The sequence below is a fragment of the Carassius auratus genome, unplaced genomic scaffold (genome assembly GCF_003368295.1).
Source record: "Carassius auratus strain Wakin unplaced genomic scaffold, ASM336829v1 scaf_tig00007371, whole genome shotgun sequence".
NCBI classification, from domain to species: domain Eukaryota; kingdom Metazoa; phylum Chordata; class Actinopteri; order Cypriniformes; family Cyprinidae; genus Carassius; species Carassius auratus.
Window position 1 is genome coordinate 21,896 of NW_020523841.1, and position 12,167 is coordinate 34,062.

At 37.4% G+C, this 12,167-nt stretch overlaps 1 protein-coding gene and 1 long non-coding RNA gene across 2 annotated transcripts; one reads left to right on the forward strand and one right to left on the reverse strand.

The window, feature by feature from the left end:
* Positions 1–981: 981 nt before the first annotated feature.
* Positions 982–4,020, reverse strand: LOC113071467 (serine/threonine-protein kinase pim-2-like). The gene is made up of 8 exons (XM_026244823.1): positions 3,625–4,020; positions 3,354–3,542; positions 2,805–2,899; positions 2,610–2,660; positions 2,050–2,431; positions 1,759–1,938; positions 1,348–1,505; positions 982–1,240 (listed from the first exon to the last, which is right to left on the reverse strand). The coding sequence occupies exons 2-7, from the start codon at positions 3,466–3,468 to the stop codon at positions 1,387–1,389; spliced, it is 942 nt and encodes a 313-aa protein (XP_026100608.1). The 5' UTR covers positions 3,469–3,542; positions 3,625–4,020; the 3' UTR covers positions 982–1,240; positions 1,348–1,386.
* Positions 4,021–7,581: 3,561 nt separating this feature from the next.
* LOC113071469 (uncharacterized) lies at positions 7,582–9,228 on the forward strand. Its single transcript, XR_003280097.1, has 3 exons — positions 7,582–7,609; positions 8,019–8,102; positions 8,701–9,228. It is a non-coding gene; the product is annotated as an uncharacterized LOC113071469 (long non-coding RNA).
* The last annotated feature ends 2,939 nt before the right edge of the window (positions 9,229–12,167 follow it).

The window sequence follows — 12,167 nt, forward strand, 5'->3', positions numbered from 1 at the left end:
CGCCATTACGTCGAACGCAAAGGAACTGGTGAACCGTTTTCTTCTACCGATTTATTGAATCGAACTGTCCGAAAGAACTACTGGTGATCCAAAAACCGATGCAACCGGTTCTTGACTTGTGAACGAGTCAGTCTATTGTTCGTTATCTGGCTCGGCTCAGTGTTCATCTTCAGTTCTCTCTTCACAGCAGTTCAGTCAGTGTACTGTTTGAGTACATTAATTATTATATAAATGGGTTTGTAACAACATGAGGGTAAATTATTAATGACATAATTTTGCTATTTGGGTGAACTAACCCTTTAACCCTTGTCTGTAACCATAGTGACAGTGAGTGAAGTAAATATAATTTTTTTTTTTTTATATTACAACGCCTGAGTAATCAGTGCTGCCAAGTTTGTGATTTTTTCTTCCATTGGAAGAGAAAACTTTGGGGGAACTTAATAGAGGAAGAAAAACTTTGGGGTAAAACGTGAATGGGATAGTTTGGAATAGAATGGGAATGATTGTTTTACAGACCTGGAAACCCTAACAAATCAAATATACCAAAGTATTTGAATCCAAACTGTGGACTGATGGAGAAACTTAAAAAGGGATGTATGTATGTTTTTGACCCTTCTAAAGCCAAAAAATAACAATATGTTTGTATATACTTAGGAATCATATTATGTTTACATAGCTGTTACTTGAAATAAAAACTGTAATTGTATCCAAGTAATATACGATTACACAGGATGAAAAAGTTAAGCTACCATTACATATAAATCAGTACATGCTACTTTATTATTCTTTTATCTATTTACACGTGTGTGTGTGTGTGTGTGTGTGTGTGTGAATGGTCCATATATTTTTTATAATTACATTTTTTAGCAAAAAATTCCACCAAATAACATTAGTAAAAATGTCAAGACAAACATATATTATTTTTTATCATTTTTATTAAATACAATATTTTTATAAGATTTAATTTTTTATAAAGCCTTTTTTATTTCTTCCTAATAACATATTCCTTTTAAAATTGCCAAACTATGCTTTTAAAACAAAGCACCTATGGCTGTGATGTCTAGAGCTAATCGCTGCTCATTTTCGGATGGAACAGTAAGGATGTGGACTGGCTCTGAATTCTGGGGTGCTCCGAGCTCTCTGATTCTTTAGTAATGGGTTCACATGAGGGCTTGAGTTTCCAATTTCCATCAGCATGTGTATTCATAGTGCTTTTTCACTGGAAGGTGTGTGTCCAACCCTAGGAAAGAGAAAGTCAGAGGATTCTTCACACTCACTGTTTTCACTCAGGTCTTTTTTCTAGTCATCATATATTATAGTATAACAAGATTGTTAAAATGAACTCACTTCACTAATCACATTTTAAACTCTGAAACCAATGCAGTTTCAATCCTCTGACTCTTCTAGATCCTCTGTTTTACACCAGTCATGCTGCAAGATCTGATCGAGGGTCAGCCGTTCAGTTGGATCACGGTTTAGGCACTGGACGATCAGATCACGGCATTCTGTTTTCAGGAGAGAGCTGGTTAGTCGTGACCATGTGACTAATGTTAGCATGCACAAAACAGCTGAAACATCGTTAATTTAAGGTTAAGGGAAGTTACTCTAATTAGAAACATAACTCTGAACACATAATTCTAACCTCTAACATCAGTTGTTAAATACTAAAGTCTGTGTTTTAGACAGGACATTTTCTACCAATGTTTGTTAATTCTGTGCAGAAGCTGTATGTGTGTGTTTTTAGTGCTAATCTCTCACCTTTGGATAAATCTGGGTTTTCAAACCTAATTTCGGCTTGTGTGATTTCAGTTATATTGCAAAATGGAGAACACGTGTTCACCATCTCATACAACAACACTCCTAGAGCCCAGACGTTTGTAGAGGTGGCGTAGAATCTGCCACAGGTGAAGAGCTCAGGTGGGTAGTAAGCCTGTATTCCTGTAAGCAAGACATGTTCAGCATTGAGCAATTCTTAGAAGAATCACATGATCAGCAATACTGTCACTAAATACTGGTTTCCACACTCTGTTACACAAAATGCCAGCTCACCTCTATATTGACTCCGATTATAGCCATTACTACTAAGTAGATGACCACAGCCAAAGTCTATTAACTTGAGCTCCAAAGTGTGTTTTCTCAACAGGATATTATCTGGATGAATATCATTATGAAAAACACCGTGCTCAATGCAGTGCAGTACTGCTTGCACCGCCTGACACATGATGAGCCGTGCTGTTGTCTCATTCATGTTAGGGTTATTGTTGATGAAGTCCAACAAGCTCTCGCAGGGATCCGGATTCTCCATCACGAGAGTGAATACTTGAGGGTGCTCAAACCACTCATATAGTTGGATGACGTAGGGGCTTATGGGTCCTTGCTTCATCGTTAGCATCAGCGCAACTTCGGTAATGAGAGGTTTGGGATGTACAGTCTACAGAAAAGATGCAACAAAAGGTAAGTTTGGTAACGGTACTTTACATTGCTTTGAACTTTGTCGATTTAATAAATAGAGTAAAAGGTAAATTCATGCTTAATGTTACGTACAAGTGAATTAACTACAGTAATCAGCACTTAAACAACTAAATACATATTATGTTTTGCCAGCTTACAGTTTGAAGATAATGATCCCGTACAGTTTTTTTAATACGTTTGATGGCAACCTGCAAAAGGTAAAAAACACAGTTGAGCATATTGAACACCTAACCTTAACCTAACCATGAAGAACTGAGTATTTAAGATTAAAATCTTTAGGTTCCCTCAAAAAAAAATTCAGACTACAATGTAAGAGCAAAATGTTCTTCTACCTTTTTGCCATCGGAAACACGGATTCCCTCATACACCTTGCCATAGCCTCCTTCTCCAATAATATTTTGCACTATATAGCGAGTGCTAATGGATTCTGAAGATGGAAAAAAAAAACACATACACCAGAATATATTGTATTATATAAATATGTTATAAACTGTGTTATACGTTATAAAAGCTTGCTAGATCATTTTAAGTTGCATAAAATGATTAAAGCAGTATAATGAGTTATTCATTTTTCTACTTCAAGATTTGTAATAACTTAAAAAGTATTGTGCATAAAAAAAAAAATTCAAATTGAAATATAATAATAAACTAGGCTAACTGCTAGATGGTTAATTCTTAAAAGGCACAGTCTTAATTCATACAACTGGTGCCTTGTGACAATAAACAATATTAATATAGAAAAAATAAATCAGGCACAAACTAACAGTAGATGCCAGCTAACTGTAGATTAACTTCAGTATAAGCATATTTCAAATAAACTTATTTGAAACCAGTTTATTACTTCAATTACACTAATCTTGTTATAATGATCACATATTTACCATTAGTTGGGACGCAGTCTGAAGGCTCTGGGACAGGTGACAGCTCAGGATCATCCAGTTCTGGTGGAGGCACAAAAGGCTCCACTTTGTTCTGGCAGCAGAAAGGCTTTTTCATAGCCTTCCACACACTCTTGAAGAAAGAGTGGATTCCTCTCCTCTTCCTACGTTCTTCTGTACCCTTTTTTGTAACTAATATCAACAAATTTAATATCAGCTGTTGGAGATCTAGCTACACGGATGTCCCCTGTTTGTAATGCAATATTATTCTCACCTGAAGCCTCCAATTTCGGTCTGTCTGTACTGCCCTCATTGATGACATTAGGTATAGAGTCATCTAATCTGGATGCTGTCTTTAGTTTCAGGCAAGCTGAAGCCCTTACTGGCTCAACAAGCACTTCACCTGGAAGTGTGAAGCTGGACTGCTCTGGGCAGCCATCCGAACTGGATAAAGCGGCGTCGTTCCACCCTTCCAGGCTAGGTGTAGAGTTGTCAAACTGTGGGTCCTGCTGTGGTAGACAGTCCACTGTGTTCTTGGAGCAGATGGGAAGCTTCACAGCCTTACGTACTTTCTTGAAGAAACATGAAATTATGTTCTTCTTCCGCTTGCTGGCATGCTTTTCTGAAACTAAGAAAAACAAATAGAAAATACTATTAGTGACAAATATGACCCAGGGTTATCATCATTAACTAAAACTAAAAACATTTTTAATTGCCTTGGCAACTAACTGAAATAAGTTGAAGCACTAAAATGACTGAAGAAAAAAAAAACTGAAACATTAGCTCTTGGTGTTAATTGGACTTATTTATATTTGCCAAATAGATAGATCTACATTATTTCATGAATATTTCTTACATTTCTATTTCCATTTTTATATTCTGTGCATTTTTAAATGGTAAAAATCACAAGTCGACCACTAGTGTTAATTACCAGCAAACATCAAACAGCCTGTGCTCTCCTAGCTCCAGAGCAAATTACAGAAACACCACAAAAATAACTCCATGCCCCACTATAACCCATCTATTGCTTTCCTGAATCTGTGAGATGTGTGTAAATCAGAGTTGAACAGTTTCAAACATATTTCTAAACTCACCTGTCGAGCTCTGCTCCACAGGAGGGGCCTCCATGACACTCAACTGGCTCTCTACACTCTCCTCAGACACGGACGATAATCTTGAAGATATTGTCCAGTGAAAATGTATCAAATTTGTGCACTGTGGTTGTTTGACTGAAGCTACACTAACTCTCTGTATTGTAAATTCACTCAGAAAATTAGCGTCTGTACACATATGATACTCCTATCAGCATATGAATCCTCAGAAAGATTCAGCGATTTCGCGGCTGCTGTGTGACGTCATGGAAATGGAACGCAATTTGCATAATGGATTAGAAAGAAGAAGCGCGAGGTCATGTGCATTTTTTAAACTTTGTTTGAGTTGCACTTGTTTGGGGGGGGGGGTGAAATCTCAGTTATGTTGCTTTTATATTGAAATAAATATGATGATCAAGACAATCAAAGTGCTTGCTATTTGATTCCATGTGAAAGGTGTATCAATCATCCATTTTTACTTTAGTACAAACATGTATTTTAGATTTTTTTTAGAAATATGACAAAAAGGTGAGCAGATGGCACTAGGGAAGGGGTGCGCTCAGTTTGAGTGCACAGGACGCATATTTACATTTAGTAATTTAGCAGATGCTAAAAATAAGCATATTGACTGTAGATTGAGAGATGGCAGATAAAAAAGAGGAAAATATCAGAGAAACAAAAAAATAAAAAGGATTATAATCAGGCAAAAGGTAGGACCCGCGTAAATATCTGAGCAGCTTTCCATCGGTGGAGAGAAACTCAAGGAGTGGGAAGTGCTCGAATCGGACACCGAGATTACTTTATTTGTTTTTGATAGGTGAGTAAAGTTGATTTTGCTTTTTTTCACACAACTTTTCCATGTTGGCTTTTTTTTTATATGCTTGTTTCCGCGAACGTCGTTGCCATGGTTGCGTGTGTCCGTGTGGGTCGAAGATTTCAATATAGGGAGGAGGAACAGTGGCCGAGAGAGCTCAACGCGCTGCAACGTCACAAAACACATTCAAATAGAAAAAGCACCAGCAAATTACCCCAACAAAACGAAAAAAATTTTTTGTCCTATTGATTACCATTTTTGTATTATCACAGTTGTACAAATACCATGTTTAAACTATGGTTAGAGTAGTAAATCCATGGTTAATTTGTGCATGATTGCAGTAACCATTTTTGTTTGCTTTTTATATAATAAATGATAATAATATTTATTAATTAATTAATTTCAATAGTAAAACCATAGGATATGGTTAGTTTTTGTAAGGAAAGTTGTAAAAGTTAGCTTACATAACCTTTCACAGTTACAGTAAATTGTGTATTTAGTCAGCTTATTTAGGCTAATAATATTCACACAAAAAAAGCAACAAAAACAAAAAAGCTAAGATGTCGTATGATCAGGATGTTAAAATAAAAATCTTTTCAGAGCAAACATTGATAAATTATGTCTCAGCCATGTTTTTAACTTTATGGTTCACTTAAATATTTCCGATGTAGTCTGTGTTTTTGCAGCACATTTCTTTATTTGTTTGTATTGTGAGTATTTGCAGTGCGTGTTGCCAAACTGATGAAGATGTTTTCATAATTTGCAGGTGTTTTTATCATTTGTAGCACGTTTAGCTCTCTCGGCCACTGTAGCAGGTCCTGTTGGGGTATGGGTGTGTGTTTTGATTCTAAAAAAAAATGTGTCAGGTCAGAAGCAGGCTGAGGCAGAATAACTTCACATGTTCTGTTATCAATAAACACACATGATGATGTTGCTGCCACTGACGTTTACGTTCTCGGTGTGTGTATGTGCTATGACTCCTGACCCCGGGTTCCTATGAGGAGCTGGTAACGGCCTCAATTGTGCTGCAGCGGTAACCATAGTGATCATATACAGGTGCATCTCAAAAAAAAAAATTATATCATGGAAAACCAAATAAAAGCTAACTTTCTTATATTCTAGATTAATTGCACACAAACTGAAATATTCAAGAGTTTTTTGTTTTAATTCTGATGGTTACCACTTGCAGTTTAGAAAAAATTCAAAATTTGAATATCACTGTGATATCATGGTCAGCAAAACACTTGGAAGTGGTTTTGGCACTGTGGGAAAGTCCTGCCGCAAAATAAAATCAGCAGCTCCATAAAGCTTGTCAGCAGATGGAAGCATAAAAGTGCTACAAAATCTCCTGGTAGATGGCTGCATTGACTTTGGACTTTATAAAACACAATGGACCAACACCAGCAGACGTCACAGCTCCCCAAATCATCACTGACTTCAGAAACTTCTCACTGGCCTTTGGATTCTCGTGCCTCTCAGGTCTTCCTCCAGACTCCAGACCTTGATTTCCAAATTAAGTGCAAAATTGTGTTCGGGAGTGGCTTGGTTCTAGGAATGTGACAGGTGTAGCCCATTTCCCTGAAGACGTCTGAGCGTGTGACTCTTGATGCGCTGACTATGGCTTCATTACACTCCTTCTGAAGCTCTCCCAAGTTCTTGAATCGGCTTTCCCTGACAATCTTCACAAGGCTGTGGTCATCCATGCTGCTTGTGCATCTTTACCTACCACACATTTTCCTTCCAGTCAACTTTCTATGAATATATTTTGATATAGCACTCTGTGAACAGCCAGCCCTTTCAGCGAGATAGGTATAAACGGAGGTCGGAGCCAGCTCCAAATGGGCGGGTCAGCTCCAAATGGGTGGGACTTCAGCTCCAAGTGGGCTGTACAAACCTCCAGAGCCTTTTGATTGGTTTATTTAATGTCATGGGGTTAATGCACGCTGCGAATCCCCCCCCCCCCACCACCACCAAAAAAAAAAAAAAAAAAAAAGACGACGTCAACTTCCCAAGGCTTTTCAGCGTCAAGAAAGAGGAGTTTGAAGGGATAAGTTTAGACTTGTACAACGTATTACAAGTTGCGAAAAAGTGCAGTATCTTGGCGGTTGATGTTTTAGTCTTGACGTAGTTAAATCATGATTACAAGCTCATTGCATTCAAGTTGAAAATGGGAGGACATTCATGTGCAATTTTTTACCTTCAAAACTCATATTTACGATTATTCCAAGAGCACGTTAAGACAGCATTAGCAGCACAGATAAATTACATCTTTATTGTGTATGTTACCCTTTTGTGCTAAATATTTCTGCAGTACATTTACGCTGCAGATTACGGACACTGAAGACTTTAAGCAGGTAGGCTATTGTTACTAACGTTACGTAAAATATGCAGACCTATGTATTATAACTGCACTGATATTTAAGCGATCAATAACTATTAATAGATTTAGTACAGTGTTCTATAATAGTTAAAACTCCTAACTGATAATGCTTGACTTTAACAAAGCTGGTCATTGTTTCAAAACAATTTTAAAATGTTATCTATTTTTACGTGTAACGTTAATCCAAATAATGTAATGCAATTGAAACATTTGGTTTAATTACCAAATTCATTTTTCAATTTAATAATCATAACAGAGTGGATATATGAGGATAACTGCAGTGTCCACTACCATGCATTACATATCAACAGGTGTAGAATTAATTTTGACATTGTAGGAAACACAAACAAACAAAAACATTATGTGTAAACTTTGTGTTACAGAAAGTTCAAGTCTGGGTGGCCAAAAGTTATATTTCAGTGACCTGGTTACCGTCTCTCTCTGCAAACCCAAAGGATCACTTTCCTGTAAACTTGTTTTTGTTCTTTCTATGCATCAAGATGTGGTAATTTATTTTTTCTGAAGATTTTTGACTAATGTGTGTGTGTGTGTATGTGGGTCTTTGTGTGGATAAATTATGTTCATACTTTAAAGGTGGACATTTGCAACAGCGCTTGTCCCTAAAATTGCTCCAGGGGTATGGTCAGAGACTGTCCTAAAGGACAAATGTTGGAATGTAAATGACATTACATTCTGTGGACATCTTACATAAATGTGCATTGTACTTTAGTTAATGTTAACTTGTCAACAGTGAATTATTTTACGATGTCATTGGACTGAATGTTTAGTGACTAATGACACTTCATTCCATTAAAAATATAATCCATAGCCTTGGAGTGAAAGCAGCAGCAAAGTGTTCCAATGCTGATAAAATTCAAGCTGGTTAAAACCTCAGGTTCCTTAAATATCTGTTCTACAGGACTTTTTGGGGTTGGACAGATTTTGTTATGGTTTTGAAGTCTGATGCTCACCAGCCCTTCATTTATTTGTTCAGAAATGCAGTAGAAACATTCATATTGTAAATTGTAATAATATTTTACAATAACTCTTTTCTATTTGAGGCAGCAGCGGATCTGCCCCAATCATCATTAACGGGACCACAGTGGAGAGAGTGAGCATCTTCAATACCTTCAAATGCCCTGCAAAGAGTAGCTGAGCACATGTCCAGAACATCTCTCCCCTCTCTGCAAGACATCCAAACCAGGAGATGTAAATCTAGGGCTGTTAAGATCCTTAAAGACCCCACCAACCCATCTGCTACAGTCAGGCAGACGCTTCTGCAGTCTGATGGCAAAGACGGAGAGGCTCAGGAGGAGTTTCTTCCCTCATGTTATCAGACTACTAAACATGGACATTAAACACACTGCACTTTATAGACTGGTTGTTTAGGGCTACCCAATAACTCTCTGCACACTGCGCTTTTTGACAACCTAACTAGGTATTTCATCCTCACTGCACATTGTGTACATCTCTGCACATTATCTGAGTAGCAGTTTCTGTGTAGCACCTCTACAAATCATCTGTGTAGTAATACAGTATATTGTGAATATTTCATTATTTGTATTTAATTATCTCCAAAAAAAAAAAAAACATATTTTTTTCCTGTTGTTTCATTATTTGTATTTAATTTCTCTTATTTATTTTTTTTGCACGGTCTAAAAAGAGTATGCCAGACCTACATTTCACTGCTTTTTGCATGTCATATAACAAATAAAACTTGAATTTTTAATGGTTTGGAGCGTTACCTGTGATTGAGTTGGTGATAAAAAGGAGATGGGGAAATGAGTGTCTTAAATTGGACTTTGGTACCAATAATATTTTCCTCTTAAGTCTTGGAATGTTTTTTTTTTATTATTATTAACTCTTGTATTACTATTTAGATTTGTTTTCTTTTTTTAAATTAAATGTTTATTTGTAAAATGTACTTCCACGTGTGGCCTTTTGTAATGTTGTTTCACCTAGAGCCAAGGGGGTTGTAACAATCTAAACAATATAATTCTCCCTCAGATTTCAAACTTGCATTAAAGAAAAACATTCACATACAGTAAACATTTTATTGCTCTAAATTACTCATTCATTTTCTTGATACTGATAAAATTATAAAATTAATATAATTTAATATACTTGTATGTTTGCAGTTGTCACAAAATTATATAACCCCTTGTTAATAAAATTTAAACTACAATGAAGAACAATAAATCTGTTTTTCATTAGTATCGCTTCTTTATGCCATCCTCATTCGCGCGCACCCCGGCAAAGACGCAATGTGAAATTTCCGCTTAAACCCCGCCCATTTGTAAAATCCCGCCCACTAGCGGCAAAAGTCCCTCCCACTTGGAGCTCTCCGTGAAGTCCAGCCCACTTGCGGCAAAAGCTCCTCCCACTTGGAGGTCTCCGGGCTGCAGCGATACCTACTTGCTTTCAGCAATGACCTTCTGTGTCTTACCCTACTTGTGGAGGGTGTCTTTAGCCGCATTTCCACTGTCGGGCCAGTGCGAGCAAAGGCTTAAAACGGGCCGGGTGAGGTAATAGCCTCGGGCCAGTAGCACAGAGGCCAGAATAGCGCAGGGTTTCCACAGTCAGGGCCTGAAGCTATGCTGCACTTCAGTAAAACACACCCTTTACATGCCTCTCATGAACAACATTATGCAACCTCATCATTTCACCAACAAAGAGAAGTTATCACAAAACTAATAAGAAATAAATCACTGGAATATGCACGATCACACTGAACATGATAAAAGCGGCTGTTTTATTGCATGCTTTGTTAAATATTCAAATTCAAAAGCATCAATGTCTTACTATAGAATAAGTGATACATTGATCATAATGAATTAATTTATCAGGACTCAAAATTAATCACACATAAATACACTTATTTCTATTTTATTTATTCATTAACGCTTATGAAAATAGCCTGCTTATTCAGTCGAGTCTGTTTCTGTTTATTTGTAGCCACAGTAGTAACGTCACATTTAGAATGAATGATAATATCTTTATTTTTATAAAAGCTCATGAACGGAAACACATGATCGTCTTATGGACAACGGTTACATGTTCTAAACTAGCTCAAGAGCTACCCAGTATTTATACTCAAAATTAATAAAACTAATCAAGCTCAAAAAGGAATACTTATTTTTTGAGATACAATTTTTTTTATTTTCCTAAGCTGTAAGTTGTAACCATTAGAATAAATAAAAATACTCTTGAAATATTTCAGTTTGTGTGCAATGAATGACAGTAGAATAGAAGAAAGTTTGCTTTTTTAAATTAAACTACAAAAAAATAAAGATAATTTCTATGATATTCTAATTTTTTTGAGATACACCTGTACGATCATCTATGACTGAGCTAGTGATTTTTCTGGACTGCAAAAATTTTACTGCTGGACAGCTTTGTCCCCCCCAGTTAAAAAATCCTATCTGCACCCCTGATAAGAGGCCAGCTTGGATGGGTTTGGGACGTGACCTAAAGATAACGATGAGTTAATAATATTGTGGAGGCATAGAGAGATAATTATTCAGAATACTTACCAAACTTACCAAAAACAGCAAATAATACTTCTGCACAATTTTTCTCTTTTTACAACAGAAATGTGAATTCTGCCTGTATTCTACTGTAATTCTGACAGTCTCATGCATACAGATACAGATTCGGGCTAGAATCGCCTACGTATACCTCTTTTTTGTTTTTTTTTTTGGCTCCTGCGGGGTCTAACACTGCTGCGGCAGTGAGGAAAAATAGAAAAGGCTCCAGCAAGAGCGGACACTGCTGCAGCAGTGAGGAGATGCAGAGAGGGCTACTGCGGGACCAAACACTGCTGTGGCAGTGGGGAGATACAGTAAAGGCTCCTGCAGGAGCAGACACTGAACTGAGCAGCATCGAACTGGAAGCGAGAGAGGCTTGCTGTGGTGAGAACTGGGGTGCGACCCAGGCTGGTTAAATGCCTGCTGCTGCTGTGATCCAGCACTCGAACAGAGCCTGGTCTTGGGTGGCACGATCATGTTGTCCGAGTGAGGCGAGCTAGGGGCTTTGCACAGTCTTTTAGCCACAACGTGTTGCTTGGCGAGAAGAGCAGCTGTTGCAATGACACTTGTTGGTGTTCAGCGGCCGTGTTTTGTGGGGTAGGAGTGATCATTGGTCCAGCACAAAAACGGCAAATCTGAAAAATCCCCAGTATAGATCTCTTCGTCGGAAGGAAAATTGGGTCTGTGATAAGATGACAGACTGAGTGAACCAAATGCTGACAGACTGAGTGAACCAAATGCTGACAAACCGTCCATGCTGAAAAACTGTCGTAGTAGGACAGGAGGTAGGAAGACTGGATATATATATGCTTGTGTGCTAGTTAAGATGATTAGCTAAATGAGATGCACCTGTGCCAAATTGGATGATTATCTGATCATTCTCCTCCCGAACTGTGTTAATAAAACTCCATAAGGGGTAGAATTGGGATTCGGCCTAAGCCTCTTAGGATAAAAGCCTCTGCTAAATGCATGAATGTAAAATAAAATAACATATAACAACTTTTT